Below are 24,150 nucleotides of genomic sequence, written 5' to 3' on the forward strand. Positions count from 1 at the left end.
GTAAACACCACAGCCAAAGTCTGGCAATAGAAATTGGACATACTGCCGTTACGGTACCTTTACCTCACTGAGAAATACTAGGAAAAACCCCAGGTAGAAATACATAAAGTACCATTAGATTAGCAGTCCCAAGTGGCTGTCACTGTGACTTGTCCCTGAGTGCAGTAGGCGGTAAAAGACTGTGGCTAGCCTAGAATTGAGCTATTTCCCTCTGGAGTACCAGACCTGTTAATGGCCTTTCTGTAACAGACTGAAAGGTTGCAGCAGTGGATGGCTGCTCAGTCAAAGTAGCCACGTCTCACTGTGCCCTCGGAGTACTGTGGGCGGACAGTGATGTTTTCAACACCTCTCACTTCTCTTCCTCTTTTCTCTGTGGTCCCCCTTGGCAGTCATATAGTCAGGCAGGTTGGAGGAGAGGTAGCAGTAGAGCCCGGCGCCTGACACCCACACAGCAAGAGTCCATTGTTGGAATGTGGAAATGTGTTTTTCTGTGAACCTGGCTAGTAATGGCTTATTGGTGTGTATTTATTGTCATCTTTTCATCAGTCATCTGTCTTTTTTCTTTCTCTTACCGTTTCCAATCCCCCTCTTGTTCTCTCCCTCCTTTTCTCTCGTCCATCACTCTCTCTCCCTCACTTCTCTCTCTCTCTCTCCCTCCTCTCTCTTTCTCTCTCTCTCAGACTGGATAAGTTGAAGGTGGACCGCTGCTGTCCCCAGGAGGTGAACAACATCCTGAACCACAACCGGGTCCTGACCAGGCCAGAGATCCAGAACAACGAGAGGAACCGTGAGCCGCACCAGCCCTCCCTCGCCCGCAGCATGGACCACACGGACGGGGACAGGAAGCACAACACCCTCCAGAGAGAGAGGGAACGCTACACGCTGCAGAGAGACGGCGAGAGATACTCCCTTCAGAAAGACGGGGTGAGCTACACGCTGCAGAGAGACGGAGAGAGGTACCTGTTGCAGAAAGACGGCGAGCGGTACGCCCTGCAAAAAGACGGGGAGCGGTATTCCTTGCAGAAAGACGGAGGCGAACGATGTGCTGGGCAGAAAGATGTTCAGATGGAGAAGTACGCACCTCAGAAAGACGGGGAGAAGTACTTGGTACAGAAAGATGGAGAGAGATATGCACTGCAAAAAGGAGAGCGATACACCCTCCAAAAAGATGGACAGAAATACAACCTCCAGAAAGGGGTAGAGAGACAAACGTCTATGACTGAGAAAGATCGGTCAGATCGTTATGGGACCCTTGATGAAAGGCAGAAGTATAAAACCCTACGGGAAGGAAGTAAGTGTGGTACCCTGAGGGATGGAGATAAGTATGGGACGCTCGATAAGTATGGTACCCTTAGGGAAGTGGATAAGTATGGAACCCTCCGTGAAGGGAACAAGTATGGATTCCAGAGGGATGGCAGTGCTGAGAGGCCTCTGACTAAAATCAACAGCATCAAACTCCAACCAGCCCAGGCAGCAGCCATCGCAGCAGCAGTTACAGCCTCCCGCCAGGTACAGGTCTCCCAGCACATGGCCCCACCACAGGTCAACGGCTCTGGGGAGCGGGCTGGGGACCACAGCCCAGGGGAGGTGGTAGGTACCCTGGGCAGAGGAGCAGGAAAGGCCCAGGACCCGCCTCCGAACCAGACCCAGAACCAGCAGGCCCAGGAGCCAGAGAAAAGTCTGACCAGAACCAACTCCATGAGGCAGCTGGAGAACTGGGTTAGGACCCAGAGGACACAAGAGGATGACGATACCAGGAGGTAAGGGTGTGTGTGTGTTTCTGTCTGCGTGCGTGTTTTGGGCTGGTGTGTGTGTGGGTTGGTTGGTTGGTTGCGTTTCTGTGTGTGTTTCTGTATGTCCGTATTGGTCTGCACGTACCCATGCCTCTCTGAAATCTGTTACTGTTCTCTCAGATAGTAAAAACCACCACCTGTGTGTCTGCAGTGCAATCTGTCAGTGAGTCAGCCAGCCAGCCATCTAGACGTTAACTTGTCTCTAAGAGCACCGGGCGGCCAGAGACAGAGAAATAAAAAAAAACAACCACATCCTCTTAGCCTGTGGCTATATCTCCCAGACCTCTTTATCTTTACCGTATCCCTCTCGCTCTCCTTCCTTCCTTCCTTCCTTCCTTCCTTCCTTCCTTCCTTCCTTCCTTCCTTCCTTCCTTCCTTCCTTCCTTCCTTCCTTCCTTCCTTCCTTCCTTCCTTCCTTCCTTCCTTCCTCTTCTCTCTCCCACTCCCTCCCTCCTGTCTCTTTCACTGTCTCTGCTCAGTGCTCGATAGCATCCCTGGCCTGTGCTTGCCGGCGAGAGCTGAAAGCTTTTCATGTCACCCGCTGTATGTCGCTGTCAGGGATCATACACTCATTTTGCTGGGCTTGTTTGAGAACAGGAGCGAGGGAATGTTTTCTCCCCATCTCTTTTACTCTCCTCCGCCCATTCCTTTAGATGAATAAGTTATGGACCTGTGCCCCTGTTACCAGTAGAGCACCGCTCAATGCCTCCTACTGCAACATCATCAGTCCTCTAGAACAGCCCAGGGAATAGGAGGGACACTTCCAGATGACATGTTTTTTTTTTGGTTTGCGTCTCAAATGGCACCCTCTGTAGTACTCTGTAGGGCCAAAAGGGCTCTGGTCAAAAGTAGTGCTCCGACATAGGGGGTGCCATTTGGGACGTGTAAATACCGATTCCCTCTCTGGCCTCTCTGTGTTATCCCAACAATCAGGTGTTCTCACATTTCCAATTCCCTTTGACGGAGATAGTGTGTACATAGCCATAGCAGCGCAAGGCAAACGCTCAGGTCCCAAGCTTCTATTTGAACTGTGGGCAACAGGGTGAGATATTAGAACTGTTATACTGTGGAATATAGGTCAATGAAATCCATATGCATTGCACCTAGTACAGGACTTTATTATTATGTATTTGAAGATGGCTGTCCAGTAAAGGTATTTGGCTATAGCTCACTGGGCTCTACGGAAGACTGTATGTGCCTGTGTTTGTAGATCATAAGCTATGGATGCATACTTTATTCCCCTGTGCCTGTATGACATTGGCTATTGGCTTGTGTTTGAGGTTCTATCCTCTATACCACTGAGCTCACTCTGTCCCTCCTCTCTGGTTGTGAATTTACTGTACTACGCCCATATTAGGAGCCCAGACATTCAGCCTGCAGCCTCTACTATAGCCTAGTCTCAGAGCCAGCGAGAATACAGATTAGAGCCAGCGCCCTACTTTCCCTTTTCCCTCTCTACCATCCATTAAACTGCATTTGTTTATGGCAATTAAGCCTCTGAAAAGAGGAAGGACTCGGAGGAACTGATGCTAAACAGCACAAACAATGGACTGGTTCAATTGAGCCCCCTGTTCGTTTTAATGTCCCCTGTCCCTTTTAGCGTGCTGTTGTAATGCCAAATGGACTCTTACCATGCAGTTGTAGTAGGCTTATGTGCTGTCAGACACTTCTGTCTCATCCTCAAGGGGATATGCTCTTATTTATCGTATACAGGCTAGTTTCTGGACACGATTTTGAGACTTCATAAAGGCCGTTGGTGTCTTTGTCTGATACTTAGCCTCGTTAATAAGCTCAGTCACTCCAGTGGCATGTATAGTGAGTGACTTGTTAGCTAGAAAGTACTGTACCTTCGGCGAATCAGTGACTCATATTAACACTAGTAGCCAATCACTTCTTCCTGGAATGAGGTCATGCCCTATCCATGCCCCTCCTCTCCTGATAAAGACCTGAGTGTGTCTGTGATATGGTAATGATATGGTAATGACCCAGACATTAATTGCGTCTCCCAGGTATATAAAGGAAAGGTAAAGCAAAAGCGTGGACTTATTAGCATAATGCTTTAACTAGATAAACACACAGGTAATTAGTAGCGGCAGGTAGCCTAGCGGTTAAGAGCATAGAGCCAATAACCGAAAGGTCGCTGGTTCGTTTCCCTGTGCGGACTAGGTGAAAAATCAGTCGGTGTGTCCTTGAGCAAAGCACTTAACCCTAATTGCTCCTGTAAGTCACTTTGGAAAAGAGTATCTGCTAAATTACTAAAATGTAAATGTAGATAATTTAATATTCTCAACCGGTGGCTAGAGCATGTTTTTCAAACCAACCTAAATGTAACATGCAGGTCCAAAAATCGACTAAAATGTTCATCTTTCTTTCCCAATCTTTTTACGAAAATACCTAATATTTTGTGACAACAGTGGTGGTCATTGATCTACATGTCATTTTGCACGCCAAACAACCCCCAGGGAAAATCAGTAGCCTAGTCAAACTGCACACTGTGCCCAGCTTCGCCAGGCAGGAGGCCTGTTCCTGATCTTGCACATCTGTGCGCCACCTTCAGCTTGCAAATGCTAAATTGGCTTGCGTGATCTTTATTAGTTGAGTGACAACCTATGTAATTTCCTAGTTTATTTATTCGCAGTTTAAAATGTTGTAAAAGTAAACCGGAGACACAACTCTCATCTGGCTGTACCTGCTTACAATATATTGTATATTCACTATCGGCAATCGTTTTAAACAATCCGTGTATATTGTCATTTTTAGATATACAGGGTAAATCACTTTTGTGAGGCACACTTCATGGCTGTACAGAGAGAAGAAGAGAAAATCACTAAGAACAGACTGTAGTGAAATCCCAAATTGTGCTATATATTCATTGGCTATGTCATAGCTAATTTGTAAGCGATAAATATTGATGCATTACTAGCTCAAACAAATCTGCTAAAATGACAAGTTAATTAGAGGGTGATGGTGATTTCAGAACCCCAAGTTGGGGGACAAAAAATATCAGCCCCTAATCTGATAGTGGTAGTGGAGTGGTAGATGCGTAGTCTCCGTTATGGTTTAGCTCAGGGGCCTACATAGTACAAACGCGTACACTGTCTTGTGTAATTAATCTTGTGGGGACACACAATTCAGTTCCATTCCACTAACCCTAACCTTAACCCAAAAACCCTAACCATAGCTCCTAACCTTAACCCTAAACTCCCTCGAAATAGCATTTGACCTTGTGGGGACTAACAAAATGTCCCCAGTTGGTCCAATTTTTTGTTTATTTGCAATTCTTGTGGGTACTTTTTATGAAACATGTCCACACGTGCACACACACACACGTGTCAGCTCAGACAGATCCAGCTCAGAGAGGCCCAGCTCATGAGCTCCATCAACAGCAGATTTGAATTTAGACTGGAAATGAATGCGTCTTGGCAACAAATGTTAGTGCAGCAAACAATATCGTATCACATCGATTCATTCTCTGATCAAAACTAATAGTTTCAAACTAAACGCATCACTTCTCTATTGTATCGGAGTACATGTATGTATCTACCAGTGCTTTCGGAAAGTATTCAGACACCTTGACTTTTTCCACATTTTGTTACGTTACAGCCTTATTCTAAAATTGATTAAATTGGTTTTTATTTCCCTCCTCAATCTACACACAATAACCCATAATGTCAAAGCAAAAACATTTATTTTTTGCAAATGTATTAAAAAAATAAAAACTGACATGTCACATTGACATACGTATTCAGACCATTTACTCAGTACTTTGTTGAAGCACCTTTGGCAGCGATTACAGCATCGAATCTTCTTGGGTATGACGCTACAAGCTTTGCACACCTGTATTTGGGAACGTTGCTGCACAGCTATTTTCAGGTCTCGCCAGAGATGTTCGATCGGGTTTATGTCCGGACTCTGGCTGGGCCACTCAAGGACATTTAGACTTGTCCCGAAGCCACTCCTGTGTTGTCTTGGCTGCATGCTTATGGTTGTTGTCCTGTTGGAAGGTGAACCTTCGCCCCAATCTGCCGCCGTTCATCTTTCCCTCTATCCTGACTAGTCTCCCAGTCCCTGCCGCTGAAATCCATTGCAACATCATGATGCTGCCACCACCATGCCTCACCGTACGGATGGTGCCAGGTTTTCTCCAGACGTGACGCTTGGCATTCAAGCCAAAGAGTTCAGTCTTGGTTTCATCACACCAGAGAATCTTGTTTCTGTTCCTAGGCCTTCATTGAATATAAGAATTTGTTCTTAACTGACTTGCCTAGTTAAATAAAGGTAAAATAAAAATACATATAAAATGATGATGACCACTGTGTTCTTAATTGCTGCAGACAATTTTTGGTACCTTTCCCCAGATCTGTGCCTCGACACAATCTTGTCTCAGAGCTTTACGGACAATTTCTTTGACCTCATGGCTTGATTTTTGCTCTGACATGCACTGTCAGCTGTGGGACCTTCTATAGACAGGTATGTGCCTTTCCAAATCATGTCTAATCAATTGAATTTACTCCCAGTGGACTCCAATCAATTTGTAGAAACATCTCAAGGATGATCGATGGAAACAGAATGCACCTGAGCTCAATTTTCAGTCTCATAGCAAATTGTCTGAATACTTATGTAAATAAGGTAATTCTGTTTAAAATGTTTAATTAATTTGATACCATTTCTAAATAAGTACTTTTGCTTTTTCATTATGGAATATTCTGTGTAGATTGCTGAGGATTTGTATTTATTTCATCCATTTTCGAATAAGGCTGTAAAGTAAAAAAAATGTGGAAAAAGTCGATGGGTCTGAATACATTCCGAAGGCACTGTAGGTATCGAATTTCCTTGAAAGGGAAAGATGCACATCCCTATTGATTGGTCAACTCGCCCAGCCCTCTTGCAAACATTAACATAATTTGTATCCTTTTGGGTTGCTGCAGTTAAGTGGTTTTGGCACTTTGCCCACTGAGAGGGCAGTAAGAGAACTCAATCAGTCACCAAAGATATGGGATAAAAGGCAGGAATTCAGTTGGTGAGGGATTAATATTGCACCATTCCTGTTAGACAGTAGAAATATGAAAATAAATAGTTAAAATATAAAAAGGCTATAAAGCAAGAATTCTTAAATTTGCTCAACCAGGCGGTTGATTTAAGTCAGTAAAAAGTATGGTGTATTAAAACGTTTTTTTATTCAAAGTACTTGGTGAAAAATGTATTGAATTGTTGACAACTCATTATATTAGGAAATATACAATGGCGTTAAACCACATTTCATGACCCATGGGGACAATATTCAGACTTATGTTCGCCTATAAAATATTGCCTATAATAGTAATTGAAATTGCACTTTTCCGTTTATCTCAAAATGTAGTCTGAATATGTGGAAAACATGGTGGAAGAACCTGGATCATTTGAAATATAAGAAGGGACATTGCACACTATAAACCACATGAAAACACATTAATTTCAATGTAATTGAATATTCATTGAATATTCAAATTAGCATAACATCAGTCCTCATTTTAACAATGCTTACCTACCTATAAAAGCTATCGAAGCAGACCTAAAGTAATTTTTGTAATATTGTAGAGATTATTAAAAATGCTGTTCAAATTACCATTCTATTATGGCATTGCTAGTAATAACTCTCTTTTGACTTCTCAACCTTCTGGTAGAGCGATGTAATTTCCCAAATAAACCTCAAGTTGTAAACAAAAAACTATTGGGAGTTATAAGAATTTAAGGTGATCATTTTTTCAATAGGTTTTTCAAGAAGAGAGTTAAAGGGATTGAGATTAGCAATAATGACTGTGTAAAATAAATAATTTAAATACTTAGCTATAGTAGTATGCTCACAAAATTCGAAGTCATATTTTATTCCAATGCAATTTGCTCAGGGACAGATTTTGTTTAACAAGTAAAAATGTTTTTTTCTCTCAAAGAAAAAATGATTGACAACCCTAAAGATTCTTGGAAATAAAACAGTCCAAAGTGTAGTATTTGGTCACATATTTCTAGCACTGATATTTTAGTGATCTTCTGAAATCTATCATGTTCAAACATATCCTCGTGTCAGTTGTCTTTTCTGAAAGATTGTCTCTCACCGTACGTGTCGAAGATGAGTGTTTCTGGGGTACTCGAACTATCCACCAAGAGAACCTGTAATAAAGCTGAATCTTGTCTTCAGTGACATTCTGAGTCAGCTGACTCATCTGTACATTAGTTCAGGTATGAGGCCAATGCAGTTGATTATTGGCAGTAACATCACATCTAAACAGAACCTGAGTCTCCAACTCAAAGGCCAGGCAGTGTCATTTGAAGACTGTGACAAACCTTTCAGTCTGTAACCCATCTTGATGCTGAATAATTCCTTTGTGGATCTGAATTCATGGGAAAGTACCTCAGGTCTGTGGAGACATTTGTGTACAGGTCAAAGCTTTCAGCTAAAAGTGTGGACTTAACATCAATGAATCGGATGATTCACCTGAGGAAACTGACTCTAGTACAGGTGGATCTTTTAATACAGGGTTCTGCTGACATCATTTTTCACAACTTGACCAAACTGGAGGTTCTGAAACATTCAAACTGCAGGATTGACTCTTTGGAGGGTAGTTTAACCAAAGACTTTGAATCCTTGAAAACATTATGTTTGCGTATCGAGAACATTTATCACGTTATCTACAGCTTTACTGAACATCTCTCTAACCTAAAGTATTTGATACTTGACACATTACAGAGTTTTGCAGTTGTGACAATGCTTGGCTCATTGCATGGGCAAAGGGGTACAGGCCGGTTGAAGTGATCATGCTTAAACATGAAGTTATGTATAATTTAGAGGACTTGAAATGCTTGTCGGACAATGGGCTAGACACACCTGACTTTGTCAAGTACACAGAAGCCAACTGCACAACAGAGGTGGGCTTTGTGCTCTTTGCTGCGACTGGCCTGGGAGTCCTGTTCTAAATGCTGGTGGTCTTGGTCCATAACCTGGCCAGTCCTTTCCTCTTCCCCCTCTACCACACCATCCTTGGCTGGCTGTCGGAGGCGATGAGATCAAACACCAAGGGAGGCTTCCACTACGATGCGTTTGTCTCCTACAGCGGGAAGGATGCACACTTGGTGGTGGAGGAGCTGCTACCCAACCTGGAGCAGAGGGGTCCCCCTTTCCTGCACCTCTGTCTGCACAGCAGGGACTTCCAGCTGGAGAAGGACATTGTGGAGAACATCACAGACAGCCTCTACCGGAGCTGCCACACCCTCTGCCTGGTCAGTCGCCACTATCTGCACTGTAACTGGCGTTCCCTGGAGATGAAGCTGGTCACCTCCGGACTGCAGGTGGAACAAAGGGACATCCTCCTCCTGGTCTTCCTGGAGAAGATCCCCCCCCCCCCCCGCCGGCTGGCTGTCTCCCCACCCCAGGCTGTCTCGCCTGTTCAAGACTAGGACGTATCTGGACTGGCCCCAGGACCCCCATCAGCACCAGGAATTCTGGGACAGACTGTGGGCTAAACTGAAACCTCCGACTGAAGCCTGAGGTCTGAGTTTTATGTAGGACCTTCTGTTAAGGCTGAGACAAATAATGTTGGCAGATTTGAGATATTGCATTTGCAGTTAAAAGTCCTCCATACAAGGGCCTCCTAAGTGGCGCTGGGCTCTAAGGCACTGCATCGATCCCAGGCTGTGTCACAGCTGACCTTGACCCATGAGGCGGGGCACAATTGGCCCAGCGTCATCCGGGTTTGGAGAGGGTTTGGCCGGCCGGGATTTCCTTGTCCCATCGCGCTCTAGCGACTCCTTTTGGCGGGTAGTACACCTGCAAGCTGACTGCGGTCGCCAGCTGGACGGTGTTTCCTCTGACACATTGGTGCGGCTGGCTTCCGGGTTAAGCAAGCAGTGTGTCAAGAAGCAGTGCAGCTTGGCAGGGTCGTGTTTCGGAGGATGCATTGCTCTCGACCTTCTCTCCCGAGTCCGAAGGGGAGTTGCAGCGATGGGACAAGACTGTAACTACCAATTGGGCAGAAAAGGGGTTAAAAGTACTAAGTCCTCTGTACAAAACATCTACCGTTATTTGAGGTTTGTTAGACAATTCTGATTTGTTAGACAGTATTTCTGGTTCATCGGAAATACTTAGAAATAAAGCCCCCTTTTTTTTACTTATCCAATTTTTATCAGATCCCTTTGAATTTTTTTCAACATCTTATCACTTACACATGTCTTTGTATCTTTGTTGCTTAGAGGAACTGAAAAAGGCTCCATCCGTGTTTTTGTACTATTTTTGTTGTACATCAGGGTAAAACCAATGTGACCATCTGACCATCTGCTGTATAATGCTTTGAATAACAATACATGAATGACCATGAACCAGTTATTTTAATTTCAACCAAGATCAGAGTTTTGTACATACATTTAGTTGCTAGTTGTTTAACTTTTTTTTTTTTTTTTTTGCTTGAGTGTTGCCTGTATATTGTTTATTATGTATGTAATTTAACAATTTGTTAACTTATGGGTGTGGAGACGTGTCCCCCTTTCTGCCCAAATAAGTCATTTCTGCTCAATATTTGTGAGTTGGAGGGAACCTCATTTTATTGTATCATTGGATTATTGTACATGCTCTTGATAAAGGCATCCAGCCGAAATGTGGGAAACTGGCTTTTGTTTGTGTTTAAAGGTCCAATGCTGCTGTTTTTACCTCAATATTAAATTATTTCTGGTCAACATTGAAGTACCTTAGTGTGATTGTTTTCAATTAAAATGGTCAAAAAGAGACAAAAAATAGCGTTTTGGCAAGCAAGCAAGAATTGCTGATGTCGCCAGGCAGGAAAAATTTCAGCCCACCAAAACAGGCTGAGATTTCTCTAACCTTGCCTTTTAGTAACCTTGCCTAAAGACCTGAATAATTATGTTAGCACCTTGAGGCTTGAGCTCTGTGGGCTAACACAAGTAAGAGACCCGCATTACATTGTCACAGGGAAAGCTGTTAATGTCGGCGGTGGTTAGGGTTTCAGAAGGGGAGGGGGTGGCAGACGAATCTCAGGACTTCTGCTGTGTTTTCCGCCACACAATTTACCTCCGTCATACTGTGCGTTCCTATAGAGTCGACCAGATACCTGTCAGTGAGTACAGTATGATATCGACCTAGTGTGGAGTCTGTCGGCGAGCCAAGCGTGCATCCTCCCAGTGTAATATGGTAATTATAAACGCAGCAGTTTGGAATATATTGGAATGAATCTTGTCCTGGAGGCAGCTCTGCAGCGTGGTCACCAATGTTGGGGTAACGTGTTACAGAATCAGATTACTTTTATGAGTAACAGAGTAGAGTAACCTGTTACTTTTTCAAATTGGGTACTATATTAGTTATTTTGTCAAACAATGCGTGCATTACTTTCAGAATCATGTCTCTACCGAGTATGTGTTTCCATGATCCGTTCTCGACTTGTTTCCTCATCTAGTTCTCATGCGAGCGGAGAGAAGCTGTTTGGAGAAATGTCATGACAGCTGCTGTCTATAGAAATGTATAGAGGGTGCACCTCTGGTCTTTGCCATTAATCGCTTCTGTGATAAATAAGCCCATAGAGGGCTTGCCCGTCTAGTGGCAAGTGTGCCCTCTATACATCTCGATGGGTCTCGTACATCTCTATACATCTCGTACAGTCTAACGAGAACTGGCAGCTCGAGAGAGATTTTGAATGAAAATAGGACATCTGTACCGGTGTTTGGCTTACAGAATACTGTATATGGCTAATTAAGCAGCCCATATATAGCGCAGCACTTGTAGACTAGCACAGGAAAGCAACACCACAGATGAAAGGAGAAACTAGTGATCAAACCTGAGTTAGTAAGTAGCCTGTCTTTGGTAGAGTGTGCGCGGCTCGCCTTGCTCCCTCCAACAGTCAAACAAACAGTCAGATTTTTTCATGAAGGTAATGCAAATGAACATAAATCATATCATAACGCGTTACTTTGCACACAAAGTAATATTGTAAAGTAATGTTTTGCTTCAATGTAATGATTAATATGTACTTTTTCAAGTAACTAATCCCAACACTGGTGGTAACTAGCGGGAAATATATTACTTTTTCAAGTAACTAATCCCAACACCGGTGGTCACTAGCAGGCATAGCCACAGTCATAAAATCAGAGTTTAAACCTAAACTTAACCACACTGCTAACTTTATGCCTAACCTTAAACTAAAACCAAATTTTGGTTTTTAATACTTAAAAAAAAAAAACTATATAGCCTATTTTGACTTTGAGCTGGCCCATTTAACGCAAACCTCTCAACTCGGCCTCCAGGAGAAGATTCATCCCAATAAACGTCAACCTGCATAAAGGCATATGCTACAGGGCTCTGGAGAAGACTACAGTAACAGATAAGGGTGACTGACATGCTTCAAGTGAAATCCCAAGTTCAAGAACATTCGGAAATGGCGGCACTCCAAAATGGACAGAAATACTTTGTGGCAGGAGGACACATTGCTGTCTCCTCCTTTTCCACATGGTGTGTGTGCGTGCAACATTATTGCTGTGATCTTTATTGCTAAGATCATTTCCAAGAACGTCCTCTCTTTACAGATGCCAGATAAGCTTTCCTGTAACTGTATATTTATACAGAAATGTTGAAATGTGGTTGAAAATGTAAGTGTGTTCTGTATGTAGAACTGGCTTTGTATAATCAGCGATGGATTGAAAATAAGAAATCTGAACTCTCCTACTTGCCTATAAATAATCTTTGTCATACATGATCTCGAAAGATAGTCTGAACATGTGTGAAACATGGTGGAAAAACCTGGATCATTAGAAATGTGAGTACTATTTTAGGGACATTACGCTATACAGCACCTAAAAATGCATCGGACACAAAATGACCATGATTTAATCAAATTTGACATCTGTCTTTATTAACACACAAAAGTATCTTCTGTATAAAAGCAATTCAAACAGATCTAAATTAGTGTATGTAATATTCTTGTGAGGAGTAAAAATGCTATGCAAATTACTATTCAAACGTGACATTGCTAGTATGACCCTCGACTTCTCAACCGCCTGGTAGAGCTCTAACTAGTTGTGAAAAAAAACAACTACTTGTTATTTGAGTTGTTCGTACTTGGAATTTTAAGGTGACAGTTAAAGGGTTAAGACAGGTTTATATTACCTACAGCCCATATACTGTGAGAGGGAGCTGGAGCCAAGTGCCTTATACAGGAGGTAGTAGGTACTGTACAGTACAGTACCTTATACAGTAGGTAGTAGGTACTGTACAGTACCTTATACAGGAGGTAGTAGGTACTGTATAGTACCTTATACAGGAGGTAGTAGGTACTGTACAGTATCTTATACAGGCACTTAGTAGGCACTGTATAGTACCTTATACAGTAGGTAGTAGGTACTGTACAGTACCTTATACATGAGGTAGTAGGTACTGTATAGTACCTTATACAGGAGGTAGTAGGTACTGTATAGTACCTTATACAGGAGGTAGTAGGTACTGTACAGTATCTTATACAGGCGGTAGTAGGCACTGTATAGTACCTTATACAGGAGGTAGTAGGTACTGTACAGTACCTTATACAGGAGGTAGTAGGCACTGTACAGTACCTTTTACAGGAGGTAGTAGGTACTGTACAGTATCTTTTACAGGAGGTAGTAGGTACTGTACAGTATCTTATACAGGAGGTAGTAGGTACTGTACAGTACAGTACCTTATACAGTAGGTAGTAGGTACTGTACAGTACCTTATACATGAGGTAGTAGGTACTGTATAGTACCTTATACAGGAGGTAGTAGGTACTGTACAGTATCTTATACAGGCGGTAGTAGGCACTGTATAGTACCTTATACAGGAGGTATTAGGTACTGTACAGTACCTTATACAGGAGGTAGTAGGCACTGTACAGTACCTTATACAGGAGGTAGTAGGTTCTGTACAGTACCTTTTACAGGATGTAGTAGGTACTGTATAGTACCTTTTACAGGATGTAGTAGGTACTGTATAGTACCTTTTACAGGAGGTAGTAGGTACTGTACAACACCTTATACAGGAGGTAGTAGGTACTGTACATAACCTTTTACAGGAGGTAGTAGGTACTGTACAGTACCTTTTTACAGGAGGTAGTAGGTACTGTACAGTACCTTTTTACAGGAGGTAGTAGGGTACTGTACAGCGCCTTTTACAGGAGGTAGTAGATACTGTACAGTACTGTTAAGACTAACAGAGAGAGGCAGTAAGTGTGCTGCACTTACACTACTATGTACCTATTATTGCTCTTTAGGGGTTAGGCCCTGGTTGTTCTCTTGAACTATATTTAAGCAATAAAGCACGAGGGGGTGTGGTGTATTGCCAATATACCATGGCTAAGGTCTGTTCTTATGCACGACGCATCACGGAGTGCCTGGACACAACCCTTAGCTGTGGTATATTGGCCATATACCACAAACCCCTGAGGTGTCTTATTGCCATAAACTGGTTACCGACGTAATTAGAGCAGTAAAAATACATGTTTTGTCATACCCGTGGTATACAGATGTACCACGGCTGTCAGCCAATCAGCATTCAGGGCTCGAACCACCCAGTTTATAAAATGCTATATTTGTAAATCATGCTATTGAAAATCATGTTTTATTAGCTGATTCATTGAATTGATTTCCCTCTCCTTCCCCCCCTGTCCTCCAGCATCACCTCCTACCAGACCTTACCCCGCAACATGCCCAGCCACCGTGCCCAGATCGTTCCTCGCTACCCCGAGGGCTACCGTACCCTCCCCAGGAACATGCTGTCCCGACCCGAGAGCATCTGCAGCGTGGCCGGCTCCGTCTACGACCGCGCCCTGGCTCCCACGTCCAACTCAGGTGATGGGTCTTAAACTTTACTGTTGTACTTGGCTTGTGCCCCAAATGGCACCCCATTCCCTATGTAGTGCACTACTTTTGACCAGGGACAATAGGGGATAAGGTGCCGGTTGGGACGCAGTTGAAGACTTTGTTGTTATACTTGTCTTTCTTGCACTCACACTTCTTCTTTTCTTTCTGGCACTGATTTTGCAGATAGCCACTATCTTGAGGTTGTATGGTTTTACTTGTAACAACTGTGATATATTGTGTTTGTTTTAACCTAGTTAAAGTCTGTGTGGATAAGAGCTTCTGCAAAATGACTGAAATGTAAAACTGTAAATGCAGACAAGAGGCGCTCCATGAGGGACGACACCATGTGGCAGCTGTATGAGTGGCAGCAGAGGCAGGCCTTCTCCAGGCAGGGCCCACCACCACCAGGCCACTACGGGACCCTGCCCAGCCCCAAGACCATGGGGAACATCTCTGTGCACCAGGGGGTGGCCCACTCCATCCCCACATCCCCCTCCCATGGATCCCTGGCCCTCTACCACACCTTCTCCCCTCCGGGCCAGCACCGCAGAGACAACCCACCAGGGTCAACCAGGTCCGAGGTGTCCTCACCCGTCTTCAGAGGGGACCAGACTATGACTATAGACCGCAGGCACAGGACTCACCTCACCAAGGTAACGGACAGGGAATGGACCACAATCATCTAAGCCAGTCTTACACATCAAAATAATCACCAGGGGTTTCAAGCACAGAGAAATGACTGGAAATGCTCTGCATTGAGCGGTAGTTATTTTGTTTATTTGAAAGCATTCATTTTACTCGTCTGCCAGTTCAAATCAGTACATGTAACAGAGCATCCTGCCCTCTTCCTGTCCTGTCTCTCTCTCTCAGTATAACTACCCACCTGACCGCCGGTCCATGCCAGCAGGCATCCCAGTGCAGACCATTACCCCACAGTCACTACAGGGCAAGACGGTGAGTCACCTAACAAACACTGACCTTCCCCTCGTCTCTGCGTTCTTCTTCTCCTGTCCTCTCCTCTGTACTGTCCTATTTTCTCTCAACAACAATGCCTTGCCATACCAATATGCTATTGGTATGATTTCAGTGTGACGCAAATACAAATCTGTTTTTGTGACGGGGGTAGAGACATGTTTATGAGGCACGCAATGTTTAACACGCAAGCTATCATGTATTACTGTCGCTCTGTCATGCTACAATGGATAGCCTGTATGTGTACTGTATTTCTGTCAGAGTGTGTGCCTCGTTACATTCTCTGTCATGCTACAAGTGATAGCCTGTATGTGTACTGTATTTCTGTCAGAGTGTGTGCCTCGTTACATTCTCTGCTGTCTTCTATTGCAAGCATTTGATATTTCTGTCAGTAGCAGACACAATGTGATTTAAAATAATGGCATTGTCTCGGTGATGATACGGAAAGAGAGAGACAGTGGCACCAATCAAATTGCCATCTAGCCGTGTCATCTCAAATTGAGTAGACTAGAATCAGCCGGAGAGATTGATATTCTGCACTGTTCATTTTGTAACTCTCTGAATATGATTGCGTAACTTCAGTGGAATGCACGCGGGGGGGGGGGCGCGCGCGTCTTCTGAATGCAGTCGATGAGAAATATTTGTCAAGTGATTTGAAATGATCGCTTTTACTGAATATATTCTCTCTCATTTTCACATCCATTTGATGGAGAGTTAGTCCGTTTGGAGTCAGGGAACAGAGGGAGTTTATTTCTCCCCGATCATCTGAAGGTGTGGGTCCTATAGCCCAGCTCCAGCACAGGCCGAGACTCCAAACCAGTGTTTCCAAAGGCCTCTTGGGTTGTGCCTGAAGACTAGTCAGTTCTGGTTAGAATCATAGCTTTTGTAATCCCTGCCCTAACCTGTCACTGCTCTTCCTGCCACTCATTTCCAAACGGAAAATCAAGAGAGGTTTGGTTCATGTATTTTGTTTTCATTGCTCTGCCGCTGGATGAATTGACTGTCTCGTTGTCTCCTCTGTGTCTATGCTGCGTTGTGAAGCCAGAGGAGCTGACCCTGCTGTTAATAAAGCTGCGTCGGCAGCAGGCTGAGCTCAACAGCATCCGGGAGCACACTGTGGCTCAGCTAATGATCCTTAGCATGGAGGGGCCCAACGCCAAGGTTAGCACCAGGGAGGGCGCACATGCACAGCATGCCATTGGTCATCTCCCGGGGTGTTGTTGATGTGCCATCTCCATGCAGCTCAAGGCTCTATGAGCAGGCCATGCATTCCAGTGAATGCATGTTCATTCCTACCTGTGTGGTTCAGTGGTGTCTGGTTGAGTTTTGGTTTAGTTTTGTACTCATTTCAACCCTTTGGTGTGCTGCATTCGTCTGGCCCTGATTTCATCTTTTGAACTGTTGACGTGCAGAGGACAGCGTGGTATCATGTGATTGTCTGCTGTGGTTTCCCATACTTTTTCTTTTTACGAGGAAAGCGTTGGTAAGTAGTTTGATTTGATGTGTGGTGAACAAATCTTCTTGCAACTTCGGCTTTTGCATGGTTTTGATTTAGTTCAGTAATCAACAGTAAATGGCTGTGGTACTTTATGCTTCCGATTAATGCCAAAGCCACGGTAGCAACATCCTCTTTCATCTCCATCTTTCACTATCAGCTTGTACCAGGTCTACTTCTATTTCCTACTGTTTCCGTTACTCCATCTCCGTCTCTCTTCCCTCTTTCTCCACTGCCTTCTGATGTTAGAGTGAGGTCCTGTCTCATCACCTTCAGAGGAACCTCATGTATCTGGACAGCCAGGTGAGGAGCACTGCTTTATCCCTGGTCTCTCTCTCTCTCTCTCTCTCTCTATCTCTCTCTCTCTCTCTCTCTCTCTCTCTCTCTCTCTCTCTCTCTCTCTCTCTCTCTCTCTCTCTCTGTCTCTGTCTCTGCGTGTGTCTCTGTGTCTGTGTGTGTCTCTCAGGGTTAGGCACTCCTCAGGGTTGGTCATACACCCAGCTGCTCTCACTCTGCCCAGGGTTATCAGTGACTCAAATCCTTTTTTTGTCTTTTCTATACTTTCTCTCTCCTTTTCACTCTTTTCTCTCCCCGGCCCTCCCGAAGCATATACCGTTCATTGCCGAATAGGAGCTGCGCAAACCTGCATTCCCACGGGAGGACATATTGTCTAGCTCAGTACAAGAAAGTAAAAAGTACTTTTAAACTTTTAAAACGACTTTACTTGGCGTGGCAATGCTGCCCTAAGCTAATAAGCTTACTCATATGTGTTTTTGCTGTATAGTTTGTACAATCCCTGGAGAACATTCTTTATTAAAAAAAAGAAAAATGTATTCACGCTTGAGAGAACACGAGAGCAAACTTACACTTTTGAGGATGAAGGGAACCTTAAGGCATGTTGTGTTTTCGCATTGCGTTTTTAACTTGATGATGTGTACCTGTAGTAAGTCAGTCATGTCATTCTCATAAGGTAATTAAGGCTGCATAGAAACAACCTCCGGGGTTTCAGGTAAAGTGGCTGGGCCTAGCGACTGACGTTCTGACTAATGCTCACTCAGGCATCGGTAATCAGGGCAGACGTCTCAAGGGGGGGCGTTTATTTTTGGGGTTTAGAACTGGGTTTCCACGATAGATAAATAATTGAGTTCCTGTTCCTGAAAAGGTCATGTGCAGCAGGAGAAACCACTCTACCATGTAGGACCTCACTTAGCGACTTCCCTGAGTCAGATTGTGACCCCTCTAACCAATTGTGAAATGATTTGATCTGCCATATCAAAGGCTTTCACCTCTAATGGCAGACAATTTCACAGCGGTTATGAATGAACTCGCCACCGCGCTCATTCCCCTGGTCTACAGGCTCCAATGCATACAATTGTTTTGCTATTTTGCTGGTAGATATTGGTCGGGGATGATGTAAACGATGACAGTAAGAAAAGAAGGGACGTTGCGCCTCTCCTCCGTCTGCTGAGAGGGACTGGCAATATTGTCTTTGGACCCAACTGTGGCCTCCTTGTATCTACTGTAAACGTACTAGGACTTCTCCCAGGAGGTCTGAGTCTTTATGGTACAGGTGGTAGCTATAATCCCAGGGTTGTTGGCTCAAGCCCCTGGTCTCCCTCAATCACTAGTACCTCATGACAACAATGTGTTCTTTATTTCTATGGATCCTTTCTAGGCTGTGCTGCTGTGTTCACTAACTAACACCTATATTGTGCTGTTGTGTATTGTCGCTCCCTTCCACCCTACCTAACTTCGAACTCCCACTAGACGAAGGACAATGAGCCGTTAATCTTCATGATTCACACTATGATTGAGAACTCTGCTCCAAGGCCTCAACTGTACCAGCAAGTAAGGTCTTATTGGCAAACCAATGACTCTTCTCCCGCACTCCTCTCCTCCCTTCATCATCGATCCCTCCTGTTTTTGTTCACATTGGATGCAGTCAGTCAGTCAGTCAGTCGTCGGTTCCCCCTCTTCCTGGTGTCATGATCCCAACATTGTTTGCTACTTACCCTTCACGTGTTGATTTGACTACAGCACATCCTCTTCATCCATTTTTTTTGCTTTTTTTCGTCAGTCCGAGGTTGGACTGATGTTAGCATGGCTTATGGTGGATGCTACATAGCCATGCCCATCCTACCTCATTGTAACTTGATGGTATTGTTGCTGTTGGTTATTACGGTGGCTGCTACCTTAGAGCCATACCCGCCCATCTTCCTGCAATACCAATGCTGTTGATGATGGATCTTGTTGATCTGTTGATGATTGATGATTTTGATTGAAAGATTGCGGGGGTATTTTATTTGTAGCTGGGGAAATTGTCCTGGAGGGAGTACTGTGTGGGGTCCATAGTCTGGCCTTTACACTGTGCTAAATTATCACTTTATTGCAGGCTTCTAATGGTATGATTTCAGCCCTGCTCTCTTGAACCTCCCCCTCTTTAGCCATGCTGGGTTTGAAAATCACCTGCCTGCTCCTTAACTGAAGTAGTGAGGATGGCTGGTTTTCCCAGCTGTGTGTGTGTGTGTGTGTGTGTATGCGCGCGCGCACGTTAATGTGTGTGCCTCCGTGAGGGCCAGATTTAGCCCAGGTCTTTTAGAGGTTTTCATTAGTCAAGCTCCAGCCATGACAGAGTGTACCGGGGGACAGTAATGAAGAGCGCACCGAGGGGACGGTAATTAGTGTGGCACAGGGCAGAGCTGCCAGCACAGAGGACTATACATCCAGCCTAGCCAACCACTACAGCAGCCCTCTAGCCTCTCTTAAGGTGTGTGTGTGTGTGTGAGAACATCCTCCTCTAGTCTCTGGTGACGACCTGATGCCAGCTTCCTGTCCTCTCCATAGCTTCTTCACACCCCTGGAGCCTCCATCAGTAGGACTGTTATCAGTGATGCTACTGAGGTGGAAAACACAGTCTGATTTCCCAGCAGAGGGGGCTGACACTCCTTATTATGAAATGGAAATTTGGGCTGAGAAGTTGCATCTGAACTGTTGGAAAGTCATAAGTTATGAGAAGAGAAGGTCATTGAAATTGCATGCATGCATTCACCCTCTCGCTCTCTCTCTCTCTCTGGGCTTCATTGACCCTGTGGACAACTCCTTGTAAGGACGCAGATATTTACCATGAAAACCACATCACAATGAAGAACCAGGCCATGGGTGCATCTCAATACTCTAGCATTCTCTCCTCGTGTCTTCTCCTTTATCTGCACTGATCGGAAGATACGGGACGGCTGTAAGCAATATGGTGGATACCTACTAGAAATTGGGTTTCACCAGTCCCGTTCTTTAACAAGGAGAGAAGTAGACTATTGAGAAGCACCCTATGTCATGGGTCTGTATTACAGGTTGTTTTGCTGTCCCCTGTCTGTGGCTGTCTTCCCACAGGCAGCCCAATTCTGATATATCTTCAACTAATTGGTCTTTTGACCAATCAAATCAGAGCAGATCTGACTGGTCCAAAGACCATTTTAGTGAAAAGAAGATAACAATTGGGCTGCCTGTGTAAACACAGCATGTGTCTCTAAGGCTGTCTGGTGTTTCAGATCAGCCCCGAGGACTACAAAGACAACTCCTACAGCCACCAGAGGCCAGAGGACATAGACGTAAGACCAAGTCCTTTTATTATTGTCTTGTCTAGGTAGAGGGGAAACTATTCCTTTCCCTTTGCACATATCCTCTAGTCTAGACACACAGCAGTTGGCTTCCTAGACATAAATTGAAAGATTCAATTAAGTTAAGGGAATACCACAGCTCAGCTCGCTGGAAAAATCCGAATTCAATGCCGAATTCTTACCAACTACTGTGTGTGTGTGTGTGTGTGTTAACAACCACTGTGTGTGTTTCAGACTAAGCTGAGCAGACTATGTGAGCAGGACCAAGTGGTGAGAACACAGGAGGAGAAACTACAGCAACTACACAGAGAGAAGGTAACTACTGTATTCACTCTTTCAACTGACAACTTGCTTCACACACACAACCACACACACACACACACACACACACACACACACTGGGCTGTCTGAGGCTGGAGTAGACCTTTATTACAATGAGGGAGGGAGGGATGACTTACACACAATACCCCCATAATTTCAAAGTGGAATAACAATTTTAGACATTTTTACAAATGAATAAAAAATCTATAAGTATTCAACCCTTTTGTTATGGCAAGCCTAACTAAGTTCAGGAGTACAAGTCACATAATAAGTTGCATGGACTCAATAATAATAGTGTGCAGTAATAGTGTTTAACATGTTGTTTTTTGACTACCTCATCTCTGTACCACACACAGACAATTAACGGTAAGGTCCCTCAGTCGAGCAGTGAATTTCAAACACAGATTCAACCACAAAGACCAGGGAGGGTTTCCAATGACTCGCAAAGAAGGACACCTATTGGTAGATGGGTAAAAATTAAATAAAAAATCAGACGTTGGATATCCCTTTGAACATGGTGAAGTTATTAATTACATTTTGGATGGTGTATCAGTACACCTATTCACTACAAAGATACAGGCGTCCTTCCTAACTCAGTTGCCGAAGAGGAAGGAAATGGCTTGGGGATTTTACCATGAGGCAAATGGTGACTTTAAAACAGTTATATAGTTTAATGGCTGTTATAGGAGAAAACTCAGGATGGTTGAACAACATTGTAGTTACTCCACAATACTAACCTAATTGACAGACTGAAAAGAAGGGAGCCTGTACAGAATAAAATATTCCAAAACATGCATCCTGTTTACAAGTCATACTGCAAAAAATGTGGCAAAGCAATTAACATTTTGTTCTAATACAAAGTGTTTTGTTTGGCGAATATCTAATGCATCACATTACTGAGTACCCCTCTCCATATTTCCAAGCATAGTGGTGGCTGCATCATGTTATGGGTATGCTTGTAATCATTAAGGACTGGGGAGTTTTTCCAGGATAAAAAATAAACTGAATGGAGCTAGGAAAAGGAAAATCCTAGAGGAAAACCTGGTACAGTCTGATTTCCACAAGACACTGGGAGATGGATTCACCTTTCAGAAGGACAATAACCTAATACACAAGGCCAAATCTACACTGGAGTTGCTTACCAAGAAGACTGTGATTGTTCCTGAGTGGCCGAGTTCTAGTTTCGACTTTAATCTGCTTGAAAATCTATTGCAAGACCTGAAAATGGTTGTCTAGCAATGATCAACAACCAATTTGACAGAGCTTGAAGAATTTTGAGGAGCGACTTAGAGACCCAGAAAGACTCACTGCTGTAATCACTGCCAAAGGTGCTTGACTCGGGTGTGAATACTTATGTAAATTAGATTTCTGTATTTCATTTTCATTTTAAATTTGCAAACATTTCTAAAAACATGTTTTCACTTTGTCATTATGGTGTGTTGTGACAAATGAGTTATTATTTTTATTTTTTATTTTATTCAAGCTATAACAAAATAAAATGTGGAATAAGGTGGTATGAATACTTTCTCATGGTCACTCCAAGACTACCATCCCTCCTCTGCCAGGCTTGTACCACAGGTACACAGTGTATAGACTAGCTAGCAGACTCACAGCTGGGAACTGAGACTCTCTCTCTCTGACAGCTGCCCTAGCCTGCCCCCTAGAGTCCTGGGACTGACGGTACACCCTTTTGATGGTGGAGATGCTTTGATCATGTTTGGTTGGTTCTTTGCCTGTGGTTCTGTTTGTGTATCTGTGTGTAGATGTCAGACAATTGTTAGCTGTAGATGTTGTACTGACCTGTGTTGTTGTCATCTTCTTCTCCTTTCTTTCTTTCTTCCTTCTTCTTGCTATCTCTCTGCAGCACACCCTGGAGACGGCTTTGCTGTCTGCCAGTCAGGAGATAGAGCAGAGCTCTGACAACCCAGCAGCTGTACAGAGCCTTATACAGCAGAGAGACGTACTGCAGAATGGACTGCTCAGTACCTGTAGAGAACTGGCACGAGTCAACACTGTGCGTTCATATATATACACACACACACTGTACATGCAGATGTCAACACAAACACACACACACACTGATCAGCACCTGTCAAGATCTCTCCAGGGACAATGCTGTGAGTCAGTGCACACACACATAAACAAGCGCGCACACACACACACACACACAGACTGTCTAGTAGTGACACCCTCTTGTCTCACAGGAGTTGGAGCGGTCGTGGAGGGAGTATGATAAAATGGAGTCTGGCGTCTCTCTGGCCAAAACCAACCTGTTGGAACAGCTAGAGGCCCTGGGCAGCCCACAGGTAAGTCTCTGTCACTCAGTCTCAACCACTCACTCACATGCAATCACACATTTGCAAGATGGAGAGTGTTTTTGATCATTTTCTGTCACTGTGTGAGCAGACGGAACCTCCCAGCCAGCAGCATGTCCACATCCAGAAGGAGCTGTGGAGGATCCAGGATGTGATGGAGGTTCTGGCCAAGAACAAACCCCAGAGGACCACTGACACTGGTTTCCTTGGTTCCAAACCCATCTCAAACCTACAGAAGAACGAGGTGAGTCTCACTTCTCCTTTGTGGATCAAGAAAAACATCAGAATATGTCAACGTCAGATAAATAGAATCCGTGCATGGAGTCTTTGAACTGATTTAGAGCTGTCCGTAGCCTACATGTGAGACGGATGGGAGCCAGATAGCTCCACTCAATGCCACAAGGAGGCTGTGCTGATCTGTCTACGCAGGGTCTCGTGTGGCATGCTGTTGTCCCAAGAGTGTCTCAACAACAACAACTTTCTATCTATCCTCTCCTCATGCGGCAGCCGGTGACCTTGTTCCGGTCACTCTGTCCTCTCACGGAGGGGGACCGTCAGCCCCCCCGCCCGCCCCTCCCCCAGTCCTACGGCTCAACAGAGCGCCCTCCCGCTGTACCCCCCCTTCCCTCCCCCTCGGGCACCCGTCCGCCACTACACACAAGCAAGCACGGCCAGAGGAACGGAACACACAGCAGTGTAAGACACGCTGACCCCTCACGCCTGACCCTTCATCCCTGTCGTTGTGCTTCATCATCGCTACTTGTCCTTAAGCACAGATCTAGGATCTGTTTAAC

The 24,150-nt window shown here is 44.3% G+C and overlaps 1 protein-coding gene and 1 pseudogene across 26 annotated transcripts in view; both read left to right on the forward strand.

Annotated features, from left to right (window-relative positions):
- LOC110500191 (pleckstrin homology domain-containing family A member 5) overlaps positions 1–24,150 on the forward strand; it is a 162,427-nt gene that overhangs the window by 131,616 nt on the left and 6,661 nt on the right. For 8 of the 25 annotated variants that reach the window (XR_005038567.2, XM_036957553.2, XM_036957560.2 and 5 more), the window contains 13 exons: positions 681–1,760; positions 14,452–14,627; positions 14,955–15,292; positions 15,510–15,593; positions 16,653–16,772; positions 17,356–17,409; positions 18,874–18,954; positions 20,652–20,711; positions 20,955–21,035; positions 22,906–23,055; positions 23,246–23,347; positions 23,448–23,600; positions 23,864–24,052. Coding sequence is in view for 21 of the 25 variants with exons in the window: in XM_036957553.2 (XP_036813448.1) it covers positions 681–1,760; positions 14,452–14,627; positions 14,955–15,292; positions 15,510–15,593; positions 16,653–16,772; positions 17,356–17,409; positions 18,874–18,954; positions 20,652–20,711; positions 20,955–21,035; positions 22,906–23,055; positions 23,246–23,347; positions 23,448–23,600; positions 23,864–24,052 (2,668 nt within the window). In the remaining 4 variants the exon portion in view is untranslated. The remainder of the gene's footprint in view (positions 1–680; positions 1,761–14,451; positions 14,628–14,954; positions 15,293–15,509; positions 15,594–16,652; positions 16,773–17,355; positions 17,410–18,873; positions 18,955–20,651; positions 20,712–20,954; positions 21,036–22,905; positions 23,056–23,245; positions 23,348–23,447; positions 23,601–23,863; positions 24,053–24,150) is intronic. The other 17 variants (XR_016490218.1, XM_090214166.1, XM_090214167.1 and 14 more) reach the window with 8 other exon arrangements.
- On the forward strand, positions 5,990–9,427 carry LOC149973015 (toll-like receptor 13; annotated as a pseudogene). Its single transcript, XR_016490219.1, has one exon. The product of XR_016490219.1 is annotated as a toll-like receptor 13 (transcript).

This window comes from Oncorhynchus mykiss, chromosome 21 (assembly GCF_057628025.1).
Source record: "Oncorhynchus mykiss isolate SJ-2025 chromosome 21, ASM5762802v1, whole genome shotgun sequence".
NCBI classification, from domain to species: domain Eukaryota; kingdom Metazoa; phylum Chordata; class Actinopteri; order Salmoniformes; family Salmonidae; genus Oncorhynchus; species Oncorhynchus mykiss.